The sequence below is a fragment of the Salvelinus fontinalis genome, unplaced genomic scaffold (assembly GCF_029448725.1).
Source record: "Salvelinus fontinalis isolate EN_2023a unplaced genomic scaffold, ASM2944872v1 scaffold_0041, whole genome shotgun sequence".
NCBI lineage: Eukaryota > Metazoa > Chordata > Actinopteri > Salmoniformes > Salmonidae > Salvelinus > Salvelinus fontinalis.
This window is the reverse complement of record NW_026600250.1, coordinates 652,134-676,617: the sequence shown is the minus strand read 5'-3', so window position 1 is coordinate 676,617 and position 24,484 is coordinate 652,134. Positions and strand designations below refer to the sequence as shown.

At 42.6% G+C, this 24,484-nt stretch overlaps 2 protein-coding genes across 2 annotated transcripts; both read left to right on the top strand.

Annotated features, from left to right (window-relative positions):
* The first annotated feature begins 539 nt into the window (after window positions 1-539).
* LOC129842466 (cilia- and flagella-associated protein 251-like) lies at window positions 540-4,732 on the top strand. Its single transcript, XM_055911031.1, has 3 exons — window positions 540-545; window positions 3,315-3,582; window positions 4,550-4,732. Exons 1-3 carry the CDS (start codon window positions 540-542, stop codon window positions 4,555-4,557), a joined length of 282 nt encoding a protein of 93 aa, XP_055767006.1. The 3' UTR covers window positions 4,558-4,732.
* A 4,118-nt stretch (window positions 4,733-8,850) lies between these two features.
* LOC129842442 (zinc finger protein 271-like) lies at window positions 8,851-21,185 on the top strand. Its single transcript, XM_055911008.1, has 2 exons — window positions 8,851-9,530; window positions 19,455-21,185. Exons 1-2 carry the CDS (start codon window positions 9,092-9,094, stop codon window positions 20,462-20,464), a joined length of 1,449 nt encoding a protein of 482 aa, XP_055766983.1. The 5' UTR covers window positions 8,851-9,091; the 3' UTR covers window positions 20,465-21,185.
* Window positions 21,186-24,484: the final 3,299 nt, after the last annotated feature.

The following is a 24,484-nucleotide window of genomic DNA, read 5'->3' as shown; positions in this document are numbered from 1 at the left end:
AAGGGAGAGAGGCGGAGAGAGGGAGTGAAAAGGGAGAGGGGAGTGAAAAGGGAGAGAGGGGAGTGAAAAGGGAGAGAGGCGGAGAGAGGTTGACAGTTTATGACAAATAGTTCAACAATTTTGCATGTAATGGCTTATGCAAGGAACTAATGCCTAGATGTTTTGAGGGGTAAGACTATTCAACAGAGAACCATAAACTATATTTTGATCAACATGACGTGAGCAATTGATAATGTGGAAAAAAGCTGACACTTGTACATTATCAATTGCAATTTGTTCAAAGGAATAAGAAATTGCTTTAATGATGTGCACAAGTGACTAGATGATTTGGAATTTGTACAAGTAGTATCAAGAATTGCACTTTTGATCTAAGAAATGCACCAAAGCGACTGAGGAAAACTGTAATCACTTTCCCAGTGGAAGACAACCTACCAGACAAGAAGCCATTCTTTACAAAACCGTATGAATACAAACAATGGCAGGGCTGATTGGTGATGGGGAGGGTATGGGCCATTAACAAAGCCATCACCTACGGAGAGATGAACGTGGAGAAGAGTCCCCTAAGCAAGCTGGTCATTGTGCTCTGTTCACAAACATAAACACACCCCACAGAGCCCCTGGACAACAGCACAATTAGACCCAACCAAATCATGAGAAAACAAAAAGAAAATTACTTGACACATTGGAAAGAATTAACAAAAAAACAGAGAAAACTAGAATGCTATTTGGCCCTAAACAGAGAGTACACAGTGGCAGAATACCTGACCACTCTCCCAGTCTGCTCCAGCCCAGGTCAGAATACCAGTCTCCCAGTCTGCTCCAGCCCAGGTCAGAATACCAGTCTCCCAGTCTGCTCCAGCCCAGGTCAGAATACCAGTCTCCCAGTCTGCTCCAGCCCAGGTCAGAATACCAGTCTCCCAGTCTGCTCCAGCCCAGGTCAGAATACCAGTCTCCCAGTCTGCTCCAGCCCAGGTCAGAATACCAGTCTCCCAGTCTGCTCCAGCCCAGGTCAGAATACCAGTCTCCCAGTCTGCTCCAGCCCAGGTCAGAATACCAGTCTCCCAGTCTGCTCCAGCACAGGTCAGAATACCAGCCTCCCAGTCTGCTCCAGCCCAGGTCAGAATACCAGCCTCCCAGTCTGCTCCAGCCCAGGTCAGAATACCAGCCTCCCAGTCTGCTCCAGCACAGGTCAGAATACCAGCCTCTCAGTCTGCTCCAACACAGTGTGCAATCCTGATTGATTCAAATGGGAAGTTCTTAGAGAGGGAGAGGGAGTGAAAAGGGAGAGAGGCGGAGAGGGGGAGTGAAAAGAAGGAGAGACGGAGAGAGGGAGTGAAAAGGGAGAGAGGCGGAGAGAGGGAGTGAAAAGGGAGAGAGGCGGGGAGAGGGAGTGAAAAGGGAGAGAGGCGGAGAGAGGGAGTGAAAAGGGAGAGAGGCGGAGAGAGGGAGTGAAAAGGGAGAGAGGCGGAGAGAGGGAGTGAAAAGGGAGAGAGGCGGAGAGAGGGAGTGAAAAGGGAGAGAGGCGGAGAGAGGGAGTGAAAAGGGAGAGAGGCGGAGAGAGGGGAGTGAAAAGGGAGAGAGGCGGAGAGAGGGGAGTGAAAAGGGAGAGAGGCGGAGAGAGGGGAGTGAAAAGGGAGAGAGGCGGAGAGAGGGAGTGAAAAGGGAGAGAGGCGGAGAGAGGGAGTGAAAAGGGAGAGAGGCGGAGAGAGGGAGTGAAAAGGGAGAGAGGCGGAGAGAGGGAGTGAAAAGGGAGAGAGGCGGAGAGAGGGAGTGAAAAGGGAGAGAGGCGGGGAGAGGGAGTGAAAAGGGAGACAGGCGGAGAGAGGGAGTGAAAAGGGAGAGAGGCGGAGAGAGGGAGTGAAAAGGGAGAGAGGCGGAGAGAGTGAGTGAAAAGGGAGAGAGGCGGAGAGAGGGAGTGAAAAGGGAGAGAGGCGGAGAGAGGGAGTGAAAAGGGAGAGAGGCGGAGAGAGGGAGTGAAAAGGGAGAGAGGCGGAGAGAGGGAGTGAAAAGGGAGAGAGGCGGAGAGAGGGAGTGAAAAGGGAGAGAGGCGGAGAGAGGGGAGTGAAAAGTGAGAGAGGCGGAGAGAGGGGAGTGAAAAGGGAGAGAGGCGGAGAGAGGGAAGTGAAAAGGGAGAGAGGCGGAGAGAGGGAGTGAAAAGGGAGAGAGGCGGAGAGAGGGAGTGAAAAGGGAGAGAGGCGGAGAGAGGGAGTGAAAAGGGAGAGAGGCGGAGAGAGGGAGTGAAAAGGGAGAGAGGCGGAGAGAGGGAGTGAAAAGGGAGAGAGGCGGAGAGAGGGAGTGAAAAGGGAGAGAGGCGGAGAGAGGGAGTGAAAAGGGAGAGAGGCGGAGAGAGGGAGTGAAAAGGGAGAGAGGCGGAGAGAGGGAGTGAAAAGGGAGAGAGGCGGAGAGAGTGAGTGAAAGGGAGAGAGGCGCAGAGAGGAGTGAAAAAGGGAGAGAGGCGGAGAGAGGGGAGTGAAAAGGGAGAGAGGGGAGTGAAAAGGGAGAGAGGCGGAGAGAGGGAGTGAAAAGGGAGAGAGGCGGAGAGAGGGAGTGAAAAGGGAGAGAGGCGGAGAGAGGGAGTGAAAAGGGAGAGAGGCGGAGAGAGGGAGTGAAAAGGGAGAGAGGCGGAGAGAGGGGAGTGAAAAGGGAGAGAGGCGTAGAGAGGGAGTGAAAAGGGAGAGAGGCGGAGAGAGGGGAGTGAAAAGGGAGAGACGGGAGTGAAAAGGGAGAGAGGCGGAGAAAGGGGAGTGAAAATGGAGAGAGGCGGAGAGAGGGAGTGAAAAGGGAGAGAGGCGGAGAGAGGCAGCGAAAAGGGAGAGAGGCGGAGAGAGGGAGTGAAAAGGGAGAGAGGCGGAGAGATGGGAGTGAAAAGGGAAAAAGGCGGAGAGAGGGAGTGAAAAGGGAGAGAGGGGAGTGAAAAGGGAGAGAGGCGGAGAAAGGGCAGAATACCTGACCACTGTGACTGACCCAAACTTAAGGAAAGCTTTGACTATGTACAGACTCAGTGAGCATAAAGGTCAAATGTGTGATTTCATGAACTGGTACATACAAGAAAACCAGGTTTTAAAGTTCTGTTCAATAGCCATCCCATCATTACAAAACATTTGAAAGGCTAAGTCTGTCATCTCCTGAGAAGTGGTAACTATTCACATGAACTTTTCAAAGAGGTTTGGTGCCCCCTGGTGGCTGAACCCGAGATCAATGAGAGATCTTGTCAGAAACAATGACACAGTCCCACTTCTCAGCTATCTTTATTTACATCAAACTAAACTAACTGCTATCTTGAAATGTTGAAAACGTGTTTTTAAATAGCTCAGGCTGATACCCTACCTGAGCGACAAGGTGCCGTGAAAGAGGAGGAGGAAGAAGAGGATGTCACAGTGAAACAAGAAGTAGAGGGTGAGGCTGTTACGGTGAAAGAAGAAGAGAAAGACGTTTCAGTGAAAGAGGAGGAGGATGTTACAGTAAAAGAAGAGGAGATGGATGTGAAAGAGGAGGACGCAGTTATTGGTGTGAAAGAGGAAGAGGGGGAGATTACTGTCACATTGGAGGAAGAAGAGGAGGTTGGAGATCCGTTTAACCCCAGTAAGTACCGTCTCTGCAGTCGTTGAACCAATATGCAGTAAAGGGGTTCTACACTTTAATGTTGTTCTGTAGGAATGGCTGAAGCTACACTGTAACGTGTAGAACATCAAGAGTGGACCATCAACAAAACGTTAACAATTGATCAAATGCATCCAATGACAATGCCTGAAATACCGTAGTCCTCAATATCTCCTATTAGATTAGCCCAATATGTAGTCTTAAAGGGGCAATCAGCAGTTGTTACATCCATTTTGGGACTTATACATTAATGATATGTACCCATTGTTTCTTGAAGAAATCACTTATAAATGCCTCATGAGCTTAGTTCAACTGTCGTACCCCATCAGAACCCAAAATATGAGCTTTTTTTTACTCCAATGTTTGTCAGTAAATATAAACAAACACGGTATATCCCCAAAACATGGTTAAAATTATAATGTTGAAATCATGGATGGTTGCATTTCTCCAGCCCCATCCCTCAGCTTTTTACCGAAACAGGCAGGGAGTACGCTTTGTTATTGTTTCTACTGCTGATTGCTGCCCCCGTTACTCCTCAAGGTCCAAGGACTGTATGTTATTTTCAGAGGTAGACTTGCTCTGGCAGCTAAAATAGTCAAATATTTCATCTAAATGTGAATCGATTCTCAACGGGCAGGGAGTACGCTTTGTTATTGTTTCTACTGCTGATTCTCTGCTCCCGTTACTCCTCAAAATAATTTCACATAATACTTTCATATCACATAACAATTATTTCACACAATACTTTCATATCACATCAAAATAATTTAAAATACTTTAACATCAAAATAATTTCACACAATACTTTTATATCACATCTAAATAGGTAACCAGTCTGTATAGATAGATAGCTAAGTGAATTAAATATCATCAGCTGTCTAACTTCATATTAGCTAGCTATCTTGATGTATTTATCACTGTAAAAAACAAACTCCAAATGCTTTTGTAGGTAGCTAGCTAACAGCCATGGAGGAGGGTGAAAGGATAGCAGCCCCAACTGTCAGTGAGAGAGGAGGCTATTCTGGATAGGGAAGGTACTTTTGTGTAGTTCCTGTCCCTAGAAGTGAGGACGGAGATAATAGTAACATCATATTCAGTGTGGTGTAATTTGACTATAATGAAGTGTGTTTCTTGTGAGGTTTACTGTCCTCAGATAAAGAGCTCTCTGAAAGCCAGTCTACATATGGGGGCGGCAGGGTAGCCTAGTGGTTAGAGCGTTGGGCTAGTAACTGAAAGGTTGCAAGTTCAAATCCCCGAGCTGACAAGGTACAAATCTGTCGTTCTGCCCCTGAACAAGGCAGTTAACCCACTGTTCCTAGGCCGTCATTGAAAATAAGAGTTTGTTCTTAACTGACTTGCCTAGTTAAATAAAAAAAGGTTAAATGTAAGTCGCTCTGGATAAGAGCGTCTGCTAAATGACTTAAATGTAAATGTAAAATATATGAAGAGGTCTCAATGAAGAGCAGTGGTTCTCAGTCCTGGGGACTCAAAGAGGCACATTGTTGTTTTTGCCTCAGCACTGCACAGCTGATTCAAATGATCAACTCATCATCAAGCTTCAAGTGGTATTTATGTATTCATTTGTGATGCCATCCTTGATATGATCCTGTTATTGTCACATGCTACACATGTACATTTGTGTGCCCATGCATCTATCAATTCAATGTTATCATGATTTGTTATCAGGGATATTATACTTTAGTAATCCACAATGACCTGGTGATGTAACAGTCTAATAATTACATTGTCTTCCATATTCCTACAGATACCTTGTAACTGGAGATTCCTGCAAAACGATTGCCTACAGTTACCGTGTAGGGCACTGCAAGGTTGGGTGACCAGGGTCATCTGGGACTGCCTCCTGGAGGAATTCAGGTGTGTGAAGGCTACCTGTGTCCTGCGTAACTTCATGAGGATGGACACGAGGACCAGGAGGGGATCTGCAGCTCGCCGCCGTGTCCCAGAGGAGGAGTCTGCTGCTCTGCAGGATGTTTCAAGGATGGGGTCCAACAACGCAGCAAGAGAGGCAATCCGTGTGCAGGAGATCTTCACCTCCTACTTCTTCAAAGAAGGTGCTGTTCCCTGGCAACACCATAGACTACACTATGCTCAACCAAAGGCTCTTTTAAGAGGGTGCTGTTCCCTGGCAACACCATAGACTACACTATGCACAACCAAAGGCTCTTTTAAGAAGGTGCTGTTCCCTGGCAACACCATAGACTACACTATGCACTTTTAAGAGCCATTCACATTGCAATACGTGTATTATTCCATTTACTTAGCTATGTCAATTGCAGTTATTAAATTCACAGTTTCTCTCCCTTTGATTTCTACTTCTTAGGTGAGGGTGCTGTTTAGGTAAGGGTTTGATATCTGTGCAAAAACAAAACAGGCTATTTTAAATCACCCATATTGAAGAAATGTAGAACAATTAGACACCCTATAACCCACACCTACACACTCATGTATCAATCTGATTGATGGATTGTGTTGTGCAGTAAGCAGGCTCAGGTGTATAACTGTGGCTCCTTCCACCTTCAAAGAATAGGCAAGAGGGCCAACCATAGAGAATAGTAAGACACTTCATTATTTCTATAACTATGCTATAATTGTTTGTCCTCTTGTGTCCGTTCATGTTTTTCAGCATAAAGTACTCTGCAGCCACTTAGTGTGGTGTGGACACCAGGTGAGGCCACACACAGATTCCTGTTGAACACTGTGGCTTTAACTACCTTATTTTCTCAATAACAGTCTCTCTCCTTCACTTCATCCCTCCCTCCCCTTCTCCCTAAATCCTCTAGGTTATATCAGCTGTGTCGGTGAACCCCTCCTGCATCTGAACTGGCTACATAGAGGGCAAAGCATGATCAGAGGTGAGAGGTCACTTGGTCAGGACAACAGGAAGTATTATTAAAGTTATGCTTTACATTGAAATACAGATAGATGCAGTAGTCCCAGAGTTAATGATCCCAGGTCAGTTTATATTATACAGGAAGTATTATTAAAGAGATGCTTTACATTGAAATACAGACAGAGATGCAATTGTCCCAGAGTTAATGATCCAAGGTCAGTTTTGCATTTCACCTCCTGATTGATGACTAACAATGTTAGAATAAAAAATAAAAACACAAGGCTTAAACATGCTCTCTCTCTCCATCTGTCTCTCGTCTGCAGATATGTTTTGATGTGAGAGGATGCCAACCCCTAGTCCCATCATCGCCACCTCACCTGCTTTTAAGATCACCTGTGGGCCGACTAGAGACACTGTTATGTAATTGTGATGAACTGAGAGAATATTTATGTAGCACTGTGATTCATTAATCATGTGCTGCCTTCCCTGCTCCTATGTGCTTACCTCTTTCCCTTTCTGTCTTTTACACCTCTCTCTCCACCTCCTCTTTCTTCCTCTGATTTTATAATGCACAACAGATGTGCATTGAAGTACAGATTGAACTTGTATTTATAACACTTGGATAATGAGCTTTTCAATACAGCGTTTCACATTCTCTACTAGTTGAAATGAAGTGTAATGTGATGAAATACTCCACCTATCCTGTGTTTATCAGATCAATGCAGATGAAGGGCATTAGATGTTGGGATGAACCGGTGTTGGAGTATTTACATGATGCATAGGAAGTGTAGTGTTCTGTTTTTTAACATTATATTTCTGTATATATGAATTAACTAGTTAAATCCTGTTTCTAGTCTATTAGTTACAATGTGTAACCATTGATGTCCCAGGACCAAGATTGGTAAACACTGTTGAAGTGTAGAATTGTAATACATACATGCAGACACAGCGTCATTCAAAGACTGGAATTTGATACTCCTGGTATTGGATATGACTGAATAATCATCTCAAAGACATTCATACCTAAACTGCACCTTTATTTGCCAAGGTAGAGTACATGATTAGTGAATATATTAAATGTACAGGCTACAATGTGGGGATCTCATGCATGGTAATAACTACATGTATATACGACTTGCATCCTTGGCACAACATGATATTATATTCTACTCAATCCATAGGCTTCATTAATGTCATTCAGGCTGTTTTGAAGTTGATACAACTGGCTATGATAGCTGAGGTTCATAGCTAGGTTCTTAACTAATATGTATACCAAACGTTTGGGTCCATACACAGATCGGCTAGATAGCTAGCTACACATCCATGGGCATAGAGGGATTTTAATCATCCACTGCACAATAAGCAAGAACATAGCTAGCTACGTTATTTCATCTATCTGCATGGTAAATATCAGCAAGGCAAGCTTACAACATTGTACATTCAATTTGCTGTAAATTCTTCACCTAGCTAGATTCTTTACATCCACTGTTACACAAAACGAAAGGCTGGTTTGCTGGTTGTTTCATGAGTCCCTAAAACAACCAGAATTACAATTTCATACTCATGTCACAACACCCATAAAGCTAGCCAGCTATCTGGCTAATGTTAGCTAGTCAACTAGCTGGCTAATGTTAGCTAGTCAACTAGCTGGCTAATGTTAGCTAGTCAGCTAGCTGGCTAATGTTAGCTAGTCAGCTAGCTGGCTAATGTTAGCTAGCTGGCTAATGTTAGCTAGTCAACTAGCTGGCTAATGTTAGCTAGTCAGCTAGCTGGCTAATGTTAGCTAGTCAGCTAGCTGGCTAATGTTAGCTAGTCAGCTAGCTGGCTAATGTTAGCTAGTCAGCTAGCTGGCTAAATCGCGATTTTCGTAAATAAATTTTATGTTAAAAAAATGCATAATCGTTTGTCTCTACATGAACATTCCTGTCAACTGTACATGTTTTTGCATGATTTTTTATGACGTTATAATCCCTTAAAGTTTTTGCTTCCATCCTAGTATTTCTGTCCGCCATCTTTGATCCACTTCAGTTCTGTGTAGGGGTTCCCCTCTCTCCCAGTATTTATGTCCGCCATCTTTGCTGAAGAAAGTATAACAGTCACTAGTGCAGCAGCCTCCCCCGGTCCTAGTGCCGGCCCGGTAAAAAGTTTATGATGCGATGGAACGGTTGACGAAAATAAGAAATCAGAGAAAAAAATATATTGACTGATATTGAATTATTTAGGGGGGGGGGGGCTAATTAACATTTTAGGACTAGCTATGTTCCTGATTCCTACCTACCTTTTGTCTGAAAATTTAATTTACATTTTACTCAATTGTGTTACCCACTCCAATCAGCAGATTGCGGTCTGCGACTTTAAGGGAATGCTGCTACTGTGACGTATAATCTAGTGGACGGAACGCTTCTTTCAGCAGCAGCAACAGACAGTCAGCCACCTCGGTAGCTTGCTAGCCAAAATAGACGAACCAACAAAGCTCTTTAGACGCTTTAGTGTATATTAGCCACTGTGTTTTAAACTCACCTCTGTCGTCTAGTTAGTTATCCCTTTTAATTTCATGATTTTCATATTTACGGTATTGTTTTTATTAATCTAGCGGGCTGGTTAAGTTAGCATTAGCCTAGCTAGCTAACATCTCCAACCATGAGGTCACTAAGCTACTCTCTTGTTAATGAAGAGGAGGACTGCTGGACGGAGAAAGAAGCTCTCGTCAAAGAGGAGAAGGAAGAGGAGGATATCACAGTAAAACAAGAATTAGAGGGCGAGGCTGTTACAGTTAAACAAGAATTAGAGGGTGAGGCTGTTACAGTTAAACAAGAAGAGAAAGACGTTTCAGTGAAAGAAGAGGAAGATGCGTTCAGAGTTAAAGAGGAAGAAGATTTTACAGTAAAAGAAGAGGAGGAGGATGCAGCTTTTGGGGTGAAAGAGGAGGAGGGGGAGATGACTGTCACATTGAAAAAGGAGGAGGAGGAAACTGGATATCTGGGCCCGGTTTCCCAAACGCATCTTAAGGCATCCAATGGTTCTAAGGATGAACTTAGCCATAATATGGTTTTGAGAGACCGTTCCCTGATTAACACAAGTAAGTACTGTCTTAAAAACAGAGACACAAACTCTGCAGTTGTTGAACTGATGTTTAATTTTTTTTTATTTCACCTTTATTTAACCAGGTGGCTATGATGTCATAATGATAGTTTAACCAGGTGGCCTTGATGTCATAATGATAGTTTAACCAGGTGGCCATGATGTCATAATGATAGTTTAACCAGGTAGGCCATGATGTCATAATGATAGTTTAACCAGGTGGCCATGATGTCATAATGATAGTTTAACCAGGTAGGCCAGTTGAGAACAAGTTCTCATTTACAACTGCGACCTGGCCAAGATAAAGCAAAGCAGTGTGACACAGACAACAACACAGAGTTACACATGGAATAACATACAATAAACAAGCCAATAACACAATAAACAAGTCAATGACAGTAGAAAAAAAGAAAGTCTATATATAGTGTGTGCAAAAGGCATGAGGAGGTAGGCAATAAATAGGCCATAGTAGTGAAGAATTACAATTTAGCAGATTAACACTGGAGGGATAAATGAGCAGATGGTGATGTGCAAGTAGAGATACTGGTGTGGAAAAGAGCAGAAAAGTAAATAAAAACAGTTTGGGGATGAGGTAGGTAGATTGGGTGGGCTATTTACAGAGGACTATGTACAGCTGCAGCGATCGGTTAGCTGCTCAGATAGCTGATGTTTAAAGTTGGTGAGGGAAATATAAGTCTCCAGCTTCAGCGAATTTTGAAATTCGTTCCAGTCACTGGCAGCAGAGAACTGGAAGGATGTATGGTGTTAAAGGGGAAATCTGCAATTGCTACATCCATATTTTGACTTTTAAACTATTTATTTCTAGCCATTGATTCTTGAAGAATATAACACATGCCTCATGAGCTTAGTTCATCTGTTGTACCCCATCAGAACCCATAATAAGATTTTTTGTACTCCAATGTATAGAAACAATGTAAATCAACACTGTATCGCCTCAACATGGTTAAAACTATAATGTTGATATCATGGATGGTCAGTCCTTTCATCCATAGGTCTGTCTATGAATTTGAAAGTAGTTACATTTCTCCAGCCCCATCCATCATCTTATTAGCAAAACAGTGGTGGAATTACAGCTTTGTTATTGGTTGATTGATTGATGTGTGGCTTTTTTAAAGGGACAACCTAGTATTTAAACAGCAACAAAATGGCTGCCCAGAGACTTGGTTTGGTAAACAGCTGAGGGATGGGGGCTGGAGAAATGTAACCACTCTCACATTCATAGAGAAAGCTATTGTATCAACCGTAACCCAACACCTAGCGACCTCGTCAAGAAGTTCAGACATCTTGGCATAACAGTTATAAGGTGTTGGCTTGACAGTCGCTGGACCCAGGTTTGAGTTCAGCTCAGGGCTACCCCCTGAATTCACTAGACTATGAATACAAGGACTGGCCATGCATGATGTCATAATGATAGTTTAACCAGGTTTCTAGGCTATATAGGATATTCTAGAATTCATCCATGATGTCATAATGATAGTTTAACCAGGTTTCTAGGCTATTTTGTATATTCTAGAATTCATCCATGATGTCATAATTATAGTTTAACCTGTTTGGGCTGCACGCTGAATATTGAAAAAACTGGAAAATGTGTGCACATTTTCAAACGGCCTCCTAAGAAACTTTTTATTTTCCAATATGCATATATTTACTACTGTTGGATAGATAACAGTCTGTAGTTTCTAAAAAGGTTTGAATTGTTTCTCTAAGTCGAACAGAAATATTTTTACAGCCATTTTCCCAGCCGAATTGAGTTTCCCAAAATGCGATGTGTCTCTTTAAGACCTTCTCTATAAAAGGCCATTTGACTTGGGACCATATAAACACGTCAGAGGCGTACGTCAGACTGTAATGCGGAAGTGAGAATTGAAGGGAGTCGAATATCTCGTCCCTGGACTGAATAACAGAACTTCTTGTGAGAGCTGCGCAGTTAAAATAAAAATCCGGGCGCGAAGGATAATTTGATCTCGGCTTCTGGAACAAGGTAGGTAACGTTGAATATGATGCCTGACTACGATATTATTTGCTACATGTCACAAAATCATCCTAAAGTAGGTTTTTTCAATATACTTTAATTATATTATTGCAATTTATTCTGGACTTTAGATGTGAAACGACGGAAGAATTTTTTGAAGAAACGCTTTCTGGCGCAGCAATGCTACCGTGCTAGCTAACCAAAGAGGGAAATAATTCGTTCTGGAACCCAACTAAAGACTCTACTGGACATTGGACCCCGTTACAACATTCTGATGGAGTACCAAGAAAGATAAGACCCAATTTGGGATGCTTTTTCATATATATGTCGAACTGTTGAATGCTAACGCTGCTAACTATGCTAGGCTAGCGCTTGACTAGAATCAATGCTGCCTTATGCTAGCTTATGATGTTAGCTAATATAACGATATATTGTGTTTTCGCTGTAAAACACTTCAAAAATCGGAAATGTTGTCTGTATTCACAAGATATCTGTCTTTCATTAGTTATCCACCATATGTTTTTCTGAAATGTTTTATGAGGTGTAATTAGTAGCCGACGTTGGTGTATGTATTTTCTCTGGCTACTCCCGGCTGGATTCAGACTGTAGCTATGTATTAGCATTTTTGGGTAGCATCAATGTAAAACAGATTTATAGCTAAAATATGCACTTTTTATGAACAAAACATAGATTTATTGTGTAACATGTTATATGACTGTCATCTGAGGTCGTTTTTTCTGGGCTCTTTAGGTTGGTTTTAGTTTATTTCGGTTGGTTGTGCATGCTACTTCAATCATAATTCATACTTCATAATCATAATTCATACGTGTCTGTCCACTTTTGTATTTGGTGGTGAGCTAACATAAATATATGTGGTGTTTTCTCTGTAAAACATTTAAAAAATCGGACATGTTGGCTGGATTGACAAGATGTTTATCTTTCAAATGCTGTATTGGACTTGTTAATGTGTAAAAGTTAAATATTTTTAAAAAATAGATTTTGAATTTTGCGCTCTGCAGCTGTTGTCATTTTCGGTCCGAGGTCGGGCTTGCACCCCAAACAGGTTAACCAGGTTTCTAGGATATATAGTATATTCTAGAAGTCATCCATGATGTCATAATGATAGTTTAACCAGGTTTCGAGGCTATATAGTATATTCTAGAATTGCCAGTGTAGATTTCCTGTTGGGTCAAATTGTTAGAGCTGTTGATAAGTCATTGTATAATTTTCAGCCAATTTATTTTCTTGCCATTACATCAATATAGCCCAACCAGAAGAGAAGAAACTCTTACTGATCCACCTCCTCCTGCTGGCCTTCATAAATTCTGATGTTGCTGGTAATCGGCTACACAAGCAGTCGGCAACCTACATTTGGAGTGCAAATGTATCTTACCATTTCTACTGATCTGGTGCCAGTTATGATTTTCATATGTTCATTTTACTGGAACAGTTTAATTTCATTTATAATAGTATCTCAAAATCATTGTCTGTGATTAATCTACATTTTATCTAAATTAAAATTATACAAATCTAAAAGTAACTTTTATTGCCATTGCCAACTATGTAAAAAATAGCCTACATAAAGCCAACAAATAAAAACATTGCAAATAACTGTCCTATAAATCACATGGCCTGTCTATAACGAACTTGAAACATTGTATAAAATATTCTGGGCCCTCAGTTTCCCGTGCCAGTGAGTTCTCGCCCGACACAGCTGTAGACTATTTGTGAAAGGGATAAGAAGTAATCAGTTGTTTTGACATTTCCACTGGATCAGCGCATTAAAATTTTCCCTTTTGTGCCGAGTGGTTATCGAAAGGGCGAGAGCTGGAAATATTTTTCAAATACTTTGAGGAACTATTCTCATTTGCAATTAATTTTGATTAGACTTTGTTTACTTGCTGTTTGAGGTGAAGAAAAAACACTTTGAGAAGCTCCACAACTCATTAGTGGTGCAGCGTTAAGACAATCAGAAATACTATCAGACATCCCCAAATGGGCACATTTATAGGCCTACATTTGTGTGCAGGCCAGGTAGACTAGTCCTACTTCTATATGTGTAACCAGGTAGACTAGTTTTACATCTATATGTGTAACTAGGTAGACTAGTCCTACTTCTATATGTGTAACCAGGTAGACTAGTCCTACTTCTATATGTGTTGTCGGGTAGACTAGTCCTACTTCTATATGTGTAACCAGGTAGACTAGTCCTACTTCTATATGTGTAACCAGGTAGACTAGTCCTACTTCTATATGTGTAACCAGGTAGACTAGTTCTACTTCTATATGTGTAACCAGGTAGACTAGTCCTACTTCTATATGTGTAACCAGGTAGACTAGTCCTACTTCTATATGTGTAACCAGGTAGACTAGTCCTACTTCTATATGTGTAACCAGGTAGACTAGTCCTACTTCTATGTGTGTAACCAGGTAGACTAGTCCTACTTCTATATGTGTAACCAGGTAGACTAGTCCTACTTCTATATGTGTAACCAGGTAGACTAGTCCTACTTCTATATGTGTAACCAGGTAGACTAGTCCTACTTCTATATGTGTAATTAGGTAGACTAGTCCTACTTCTATATGTGTAACCAGGTAGACTAGTCCTACTTCTATATGTGTAACCAGGTAGACTAGTTCTACTTCTATATGTGTAACCAGGTAGACTAGTCCTACTACTATATGTGTAACCAGGTAGACTAGTCCTACTTCTATATGTGTAACCAGGTAGACTAGGTCTACTTCTATATGTGTAACCAGGTAGACTAGTCCTACTTCTATATGGGTAACCAGGTAGACTAGTCCTACTTCTATATGTGTCACCAGGTAGACTAGTCCTACATCTATATGTGTCACCAGGTAAACTAGTCCTACTACTATATGTGTAACCAGGTAGACTAGTCCTACTACTATATGGGTAATCAGGTGTGCGTCCTTACTCAACATTGACAGGAGTGTTTCAAGCAAAAGACAATTAATAAATTGACAAAACTGACGCATCTTGCGGGGTCAGGTCTGGGTGGTCTACCAGGGGTCGTTTAATTTAGTATCCGTTTGGGTCGGCTGGGGAATGATTGCCAAATCAAATGTTATTGGTCACATGGTTAGCGGATGTTAATGGCCACATACACGTGGTTAGCGGATGTTAATGGTCACATACACATGGTTAGCGGATGTTAATGGTCACATACACATGGTTAGCGGATGTTAATGGTCACATACACATGGTTAGCGGATGTTAATGGTCACATACACATGGTTAGTGGATGTTAATGGTCACATACACATGGTTAGCGGATGTTAATGGTCACATACACATGGTTAGCAGATGTTATTGGTCACATACACATGGTTAGCAGATGTTAATGGTCACATACACATGGTTAGCGGATGTTAATGGTCACATACACATGGTTAGCAGATGTTAATGGTCACATACACATGGTTAGCGGATGTTAATGGTCACATACACATGGTTAGCAGATGTTAATGGTCACATACACATGGTTAGCGGATGTTAATGGTCACATACACATGGTTAGCAGATGTTAATGGTCACATACACATGGTTAGCGGATGTTAATGGTCACATGCACATGGTTAGCAGATGTTAATGGTCACATGGTCAGCAGATGTTAATGGTCACATACACATGGTTAGCGGATGTTAATGGTCACATACACATGGTTAGCGGATGTTAATGGTCACATACACATGGTTAGCGGATGTTAATGGTCACATACACATGGTTAGCAGATGTTAATGGTCACATGGTCAGCAGATGTTAATGGTCACATACACATGGTTAGCGGATGTTAATGGTCACATACACATGGTTAGCGGATGTTAATGGTCACATACACATGGTTAGCGGATGTTAATGGTCACATACACATGGTTAGCAGATGTTAATGGTCACATACACATGGTTAGCAGATGTTAATGGTCACATACACAGTGTTAGCGGATGTTAATGGTCACATGGTTAGCGGATGTTAATGGTCACATGGTTAGCGGATGTTAATGGTCACATACACATGGTTAGCGGATGTTATTGGTCACATACACATGGTTAGCGGATGTTAATGGTCACATACACATGGTTAGCGGATGTTAATGGTCACATACACATGGTTAGCGGATGTTAATGGTCACATACACAGTGTTAGCGGATGTTATTGATCACATGGTTAGCAGATGTTAATGGTCACATACACATGGTTAGCAGATGTTAATGGTCACATACACATGGTTAGCAGATGTTAATGCGACTGTAGTGAAATGCTTGTGCTTCTAGTTCCGACAATGCAGTAATATCTAACAAGTAATCTAACAAATTCACAACAAATACCTTATACAGGGATGAATAAGAATATACCAGTAGATGGTATAGAATACTGTATATACATATGAGTATATACATTTACTGTAAAGACATATGAGGGTAATGTAGCATATGTGAACATTATTAAAGTTGCGTTAATAAAAGGTATCTCTAGTCACTTTAAATAAGTCCATTTATTAAAGTGGCCAGAGATTGAGTCTGTATGTTGTCAGCAGCCTCTCTATGTTAGTGATGGCTGTTTAACAGTCTGATGGCCTTGAGATAGAAGCTGTTTTTCAGTCTCTCGGTCCCAGCTTTGATGCATCTGTACTGACCTCGCCTTCTGGATGATAGCGGTGTGAACAGGCAGTGGCTCGGGTGGTTGTTGTCCTTGATGATCTTTTTTGGCCTTCCTGTGACATCGAGTGGTGTAGGTGTCCTGGAGGGCAGGTAGTTTGCCCCGGTGATGCCTTGTGCAGACCGGACCACCCTCTGGAGAGTCTTGCGGTTGTGGGCGGTGCAGTTGCCATACCAGGCGATGATACAGCCCGCCAGGATGCTCTCGATTATAAAAGTTTGTGAGTGTGTTCGGTGACAAGACACATTTCTTCAGCCTCCTGAGGTTGAAGAGTTGCTGTTGCGCCTTCTTCACCACACTGTCTGTGTGGGTGGACCATTTCAGTTTGTCTGTGATGTGTACGCCGAGGAACTAAACACGTTCCCCCTTCTCCACTACTGACCCGTCAATGTGGATGTGGGGTGCTCCCTCTGCAGTTTCCTGAAGTCCACGATCATCTCCTTTGTTTTGTTGATGTTGAGTGAGAGGTTATTTTCCTGACACCACACTCCGAGTGCCCTCACCTCTTCCCTGTAGGCCGTCTCGTCGTTGTTGGTAATCAAGCCGACCACTGTAGTGTTGTCTGCCAACTTGATGATTGAGTTGGATGCGTGCATGGCCACGCAGTCATGGGTGAACAGGGAGTACAGGAGAGGGGTCAGAACGCACCCTTGTGGGACCCAGTGTTGAGGATCAGCGGGTGGAGATATTGTTTCCTACCTTCGCCACCTGGGGGCAGCTTATCACAAAGTCCAGGACCCAATGGCACAGGGCGGGGTCGAGACCCAAGGTCTCGAGCTTAATGACGAGTTTGAAGGGGACTATGGGGTTAAATTCTGAGCTGTAGTCAATGAACAACATTCTTTCATAGGTATTCCTCTTGTCCAGGTGAGATTGTACAATGCGATGGCGATTGCATCGTCACTGAACCTATTGGGGCGGTAAGCAAATTGGAGTGGTTCTAGGGTATCGGGTAGGGTGGAGGTGATATGCTCCTTGACTAGTCTCTCAAAGCGCTTCATGATGACAGAAGTGAGTTCAACGGGGCGATAGTCATTTAGTTCTTAGCCTTCTTGGAACAGTAATAATGGTGTCCATCTTGAAGCATGTGGGGACAGCAGACTGGGATAGGGATTGATTGAATATGTCCGTAAACACACCAGCCAGCTGGTCTATGAATGCTCTGAAGACGCGGCGAGGGATGCTGTCTGGGCGGGTAGTCCTGCGAGGGTTAACACGTTTAAATATTTTACTCACGTCGGCCACGGAGAAGGAGAGCCCACAGTCTATGGTAGCGGGCCGTGTCGGTGGCACTGTATTGTCCTCAAAGCGAGCAAAGAAGTTGTTTAATTTCTTTCTATGCATCACGGAAGTTAGAGTGATCCAGAATGCCAGCAGCTCGAGTCGTGCAGTTGATATGCTGATAGAATTTAGGAAGGCTTGTTCTCAGGTTAGCTTTGTTCAATTTCCCAGCTACAATAAATGCAGCCTCGGGATGTATGGTTTCCAGTTTACATAGAGTCCAGTGAAGTTCTTTCAGGGCTGACGAGGTATCTGCTTGGGGAAGGGGGGGGGGGTATACTATAATATGTGACTATAATCGAAGAGAATTCTCTTGGAAGATAATGCGGTCGGCATTTGATTGTAAGGAATTCTAGGTCAGGTGAACAAAAGGACTTGAGTTTATGTATGTTGTTATGATTACACCACGAGTTGTTAATCATAAGGCATACACCTCCGCCCTTCTTCTTGCCAGAGACATTTTTGTTTCTGTCAATGCATGAAGAAACCGGGTACCAACTCTGACAACGTATCCTGAGTGAGCCATGTTTCTGTGAAACAGAGAATGTTACAATCTCTGATGTCTCTCTGGAAGGCAACTCGTGCCCTAATTTCATCCACCTTGTTGTCTAGAGATTGGACATTGGCGAGTAATATGCTCAGAAGCGGTGGATGGTAGGCTCGCCTTCTGAGTCTGACCAGTAGAAGGCAGCTCAGTCTACCTCTCCTGCGATAATAATAATACATAAAACAACAAATTTGTCCTCCAATAATCGGTATCGGCATTGAAAAATCATAATCGGTCGACCTCTAGTCCAGAGTAGTGATGCTTGTCGGGCGGGCGGATGCGGGCAGCGATCAGTTGAAGAGCATTTAGTTTTACTAGCATATAAGAGCAGTTGGAGGCCACGGAAGGAGTGTTGTATGGCGTTGAAGCTCGTATGGAGGTTTGTTAACACAGTGTCCAAAGAAGGGCCAGATGTATACAGAATGGTGTCGGCTGCGTAGAGGTGGATCAGAGAAACACCCACAGCAAGAGTTACATCATTGATATATACAGAGAGTCAGACTGAGAATTGAACCCTGTGGCACCCCCATAGAGACTGCCAGAGGTCCGGACAACAGGCCCTCCGATTTGACACACTGAACTCCATCAGAGAAGTAGTTGGTGAACCAGGCGAGGCAGTCATTTGAGAAACCAAGGCTGTTGAGTCTGCCGATAAGAATACGGTGATTGACAGAGTCGAAAGCCTTGGCCAGGTTGATGAAGACGGCTGCACAGTACTGTCTTTTATCGATGGCGGTTTTGATATCGTTTAGGACGTTGAGCGTGGATGAGGTGCAGCCGTGACCAGCTCGGAAACCAGCTTGCATAGCGGAGAAGGTACGGTGGGATTCGAAATGGTCAGTGATCTGTTTGTTCACTTGGCTTTCGAAGACTTTAGAAAGGCAGGGTAGGATGGATATAGGTCTAGAACAGTTTGGGTCTAGAGTGTCACCCCCTTTGAAGAGGGGGATGACCGCGGCAGCTTTCAGATCTTTAGGAATCTCAGATGATACGAAAGAGAGGTTGAACAGACCAGTAATAGGGGTTGCAACAATGGTGGCAGATAATTTTAGGAAGAGAGGGTCCAGATTGTCTAGCCCAGCTGATTTTTAGGCATCCAGATTTTGCAGCTCTTTCAGAACATCAGCTGTCTGGATTTGGGTGAAGGAGAAGCGGGGGGAGCTTGGGCAAGTTGCTGCGTGGTGTGCAGAGCTGTTAGGCGGGTTGGGGTAGCCAGGTGGAAAGCATGGCCAGCCGTAGAAAAATGCTTAAAAAAACTGGGTGTTTTTGTGCTTGTCAAGGGCAGTCAAGTCTGGAGTGAACCAAGGGCAGACGTCAATTGTTGTACAACATCATGGCTACGCTGTTGGCATCACCTTTTACAGTGGATTTCTGCTGTTGTGGGCTTTTAACCATCTGTCTGACTTGTTGTTCACACAGGAGAGAGACGTGACTATCGTGGATCCTCTGGGGAGCCTCAACAACATCATGATGCTGATGAGGCAGAGAAGAGTCTCTCCACGTCAAAACACCTCAAGAAACACCAGCAGAGAACCACAGGGAAGAAATCTCACTTCTGCTCTGACTGTGGGAAAAGTTGCAAATCTTCATCAGAACTTAAAATACACCAGAGAACACACACAGGAGAGAAACCTTTTAGCTGTGACCAATGTGGGAAGAGTTTTACTAGATATAGCCAGCTGATTGTACACCAGAGAACACACACAGGAGAGAAACCTTTTAGCTGTGATCAATGTGGGAAGAGTTTTACTACATCTAGCGATCTGACAGTGCACTGGAGAATACACACAGGAGAGAAACCTTATAGCTGTGATCTATGTGGGAAGAGTTTTAGTCAATCTGGAGCTCTGACCAATCACCAGAGAATACACACAGGAGAGAAACCTTTTAGCTGTGACCAATGTGGGAAGAGTTTTACTAGATATAGCCAGCTGATTGTACACCAGAGAACACACACAGGAGAGAAATCTTTTAGCTGTGATCAATGTGGGAAGAGTTTTACTACATCTAGCGATCTGACAGTGCACTGGAGAATACACACAGGAGAGAAACCTTTTAGCTGTGGCCACTGTGGGAAGAGTTTTACAGCATCTAGCAATCTGAAGATACACCAGAGAACACATACAGGAGAGAAACCTTATAGCTGTAATCAATGTGGGAAGAGTTTTAGTCAATCTGGAGCTCTGACCAAACACCAGAGAATACACACAGGAGAGAAACCTTATAGTTGTGGTCAATGTGGGAAGAGTTTTGGTCAATATGTAGAGCTGACCAAACACCAGAGAATACACACAGGAGAGAAACCTTATAGCTGTGGTCAATGTGGGAAGAGTTTTACTACATCAAGCCAGCTGACTTCACACCAGAGGACACACACAGGAGAGAAACCTTATAGCTGTGATCAATGTGGGAAGAGTTTTACTACATAAGGCAATCTGATAACACACCAGATAACACACACAGGAGAGAAGCCTTATATCTGTGATCAATGTGGGATGAGTTTTACTATATCAAGCCATCTGATTCGACACCAGAGAACACACAAAGGAGAAAAACCTTATACCTGTGATCAATGTGGGATGAATTTTCCTACATCTAGCCAGCTGACTTCACACCAGAGAACACACACAGGAGAGAAACCTCATAGCTGTGATCAATGTGACAAGAGATACTCTGATAAAAGATCTCTGATCAAACATAAAAAAATGCATACATGAAGTTGTTTCATGATATCAATGAAATAATGTCACAATGTAGATTGTTTTAACATTGTAGTAGGAGTATTTTAATGATGTCACAATGTAGAATGTTTTAACATTGTAGTAGGAGTATTTTAATGATGTTCTACCTTATCCTTTCCCCTTTTCAATTGATTGCACCATGATATGGATATTAGCCTCAGGGGAAAATCCAGGCTCTGAATTGAAAGAGTATTATTTAACAAAAAGTGACTAACAAAAAAAGAGCTGTGTTACACTTACTGCGTTGGTGACCCACTTTAATCAAAATGCAGCACTTCAAAATGTAGGCAGCTGTTTTCTACAAGTTGAAAAAGCTGCTTGTTTAAAAAAAGACATGTAATATGATAATTGTTGCAGATGTTTGTGTATATACACACATAAAAGCATTATAATAAATTGGTAAAAATTGGTCTACAATCAATTTTATTAACAATCTGACATCACTCCAGTATTTCTTGACAACATTCAAGTGCTAATTGTCTTTATTCCACTACTGAAGAAGCATGACTCAAATCACCTCATATTTCAAGCATCCAGCCTGACAAAAGATACATGTTTTATTATTCCATGCCTCACCATTAAGTTAATTATTGCCAATACATATTAACAAAGGGGTGTACATTTGGTTTTGATATTTCATATTTACAATTATGTAACATTTAGTATTCATAATTATTTATGCAACCAGCTGACCATTTTTGGGTACAATTATATTGACAATGTTGCCCTGCTTTTAGAATATCAGGATTCATTCTCAGATGTGCTAACCCAAATGCATGACATTGGGGACTGGGCCCGATCCAACAACATGCCTATCGAGTGAACCCTGAAAAGAGAGAGATGCTCCGCAGTGAGGTGGAAAGTTACTACAGATATTGCAGGTGTTGGTTGCTGATTGTCTCAAGGGTGGGCAGTCAGCAAGTTTTGCGTTTAGCCAGTGCTTTTCCATGGATCACAATTTATTTTGTTCTAAGGGGAGGAGAGTTCTAGAACTAAGTGAGTTTTAGGAAGAAGAGAGTTCTAGTGGGGGGAAAATATGTTTTGATTTATGATTTGCGGTTGGACTTTAGCACGTATAGCTTGTTAACACGTAGGACGCACTGATTGGTGTCACCTCGTTAGTCAGTATGTGTTACACCTGTGCTGGCTTGTCCATCTCGTTAGTGGGAAGGTGTTTCACCTGAGCTGGTCCAGGTTCTATTTAAGAGTGTCTGGCCCAGTGCTCCAGTTGTCTTGATAGATGTGGAGAGTCAACACCTTTAGTTGCTCCACCTTTTTGGTTTGCTTCCTGTCTTTAAGTTTGGTGTGGGTTTTTCTTTTGTTTGCCTCTTCTTGGGCAGATTTAGTGGGTGTCTTTTAGGTCCCATTTGTTACTAGTCAACTTTCAGTGGACACTCCCATAGTCTTTCAGAGCACCTCCTAAAAAAAACACGCTTGTATTTTGGGTTGGATATTGCATCCAATTAATATTTTAATCAATGGCATTTCCTTAGGATACTCATTAGTTTTTCAGTTGTTAGTCTTCTGTTTGTTGTGTACCAAATATTTCTGTTTATTTTCATTTTTCCTGTGAAGCCATTGTGTTGCATCATGTCTGAAATGTGCTGTATAAATAAAGCTTGATTTGATTTCAACAAATGAACCCAATGACCAATCAACAGACTCTTGGTCCCTCTTAGTATGGAAAAACAGTATCACTTTTCCAGCCTGCTGAAGGCGTGGTGGAGTGGTTAACACCACCCCCGGCTCTACCAGTGGCTTGAGGTGGTCTCCCACAGCTCTGATGGAGTGGTAAACACCACCCCCGGCTCTACCGGGGGCTTGAGGTGGTCTCCCACAGCTCTGCTGGTGGACTGGTAAACACCACCCCCGGCTCTACCGGGGGCTTGAGGTGGTCTCCCACAGCTCTGCTGGTGGAGTGGTAAACACCACCCCCGGCTCTACCGGGGGCTTGAGGTGGTCTCCCACAGCTCTGCTGGTGGAGTGGTAAACACCACCCCCGGCTCTACCGGGGGCTTGAGGTGGTCTCCCACAGCTCTGCTGGTGGAGTGGTAAACACCACCCCTGGCTCTACCAGGGGCTTGAGGTGGTCTCCCACTGCTCTGCTTATGTCATGTTCTGTGGCCTTTCTGTTACATTTCTTGACTGCCCCTGCAACACAGAAACACATTTAGTCATATTATATAAAACACTCAAAGTAATAGATATGGAGCATCTATGGCCTCAGTTACACCAGGCACCTAAAAGTGATTTCCCGTCATCCGATCACTCTAAGCTCCATTAGGTTCAGATCTAACAGGATGAGCCTTTGACGCAGTCAGGCCACCAAATATGCATAAGCAATGTAAAGAGATGTGGGGGAAAGTACATTCTACACTTACTACATATTACACAAATTACCTTCATAATATCAAAGAACAAATGTGTGTGTCTGAGGAGAAATTAACTTTCATACAGCCAAAAGGGGTGAGAAATAAAGTGTAAATAATTATAATAATAAATAAATTATAATAATAAATAAATAATAAAGTGTAAAATAAATAAAGTGTAGAGCTGCTGTCTATGCTGTCTGACAAAATCACTATTTTAGTAGTTCATTAAAGTAAATAAGGCTTTATGACTGATGTATACTAACTATCAATCACTTAGATCACAGGTGTCAAACTCATTCCATGGAGGGCCGAGTGTCTGCGGGTTTTCGCTCCACCCTTGTACTTGATTGATGAATTAACATCACTAATTAGTTAGGAACTCCCCACACCTGGTTGTCTAGGGCTTTATTGAAAGGAAAGACCAAAAACCTGCAGACACAAGGCCCTCCGTGGAATGAGTTTGACACCCCTGACTTAGATCATGTATTTTCAGGTAGCGATACATCTTTGGGACGTCCGTAGCCCGTTGAAGTTGACATTTAAAATGGTTAAGTTAGGGCTTAAGGTTAGGGTTTAGGGTTGTCTGAAAATAAAATGTACATTTTCCTCACCTGCGTCCAGTCAGCAGATGGACTAGATGCCGCTTAGGCCTCCCGTTGTGACTCCGTCAAGAATTCAGCAGAGCAAGTTTGTATGAAGGTCTGGTTATTAAATGGGTACATAGTTCAATAGTAATATCCTCTAAAACGCTCTGGGGACAAACTTTGCTGCCCTGTTTCCAATTGTCCACATGGCTGGGAGAACCTATTCAAGTAAGTAAATAGATTTTAAAAGTGTAAAAAAAAAACAACGATGTAAAATTAGCTAACTAGCTACAGTGCAGGCTAACTCAAATGAGCTGCTAAATGAGCTATCTAGTTGGCTAGCTAATACTATATAGATAGATAGCTAGCTATCTAGCCAACTTCACATTCTGTATAGATAGATAGCTAGCTATCTAGCCAACTTCACAATCTGTATAGATAGATAGCCAGCTAAGTGAATTAAATATCACCAGCTACTTAACTTCATATTAGCTAGCTATCTATTTATCACTGTAAAAAAAGAACCTCCAAATGCATTTGTAGGTAGCTAGCTAACAGCCATGGAGGGTGAAAGGATAGCAGCCCCAACTGTCAGTGAGAGAGGAGGCTATTCTGGATAGGGAAGGTACTTTTGTGTAGTTCCTGTCCCTAGAAGTGAGGACGGACATAATAGTAACATAATATTCAGTGTGGTGTAATTTGACTATAATGAAGTGTGTTTCTTGTGAGGTTTTCTGTCCTCAGATAAAGAG

Coding starts and splice junctions, on each gene's coding strand:
- LOC129842442 (XM_055911008.1), top strand. CDS start 9,092: ATGAGGTCACTAAGCTACTCTCTTGTTAATGAAGAGGAGGACTGCTGG. Junction 9,531..19,454: donor CCGTTCCCTGATTAACACAA/GTAAGTACTGTC, acceptor TTGTTCACACAG/GAGAGAGACGTGACTATCGT.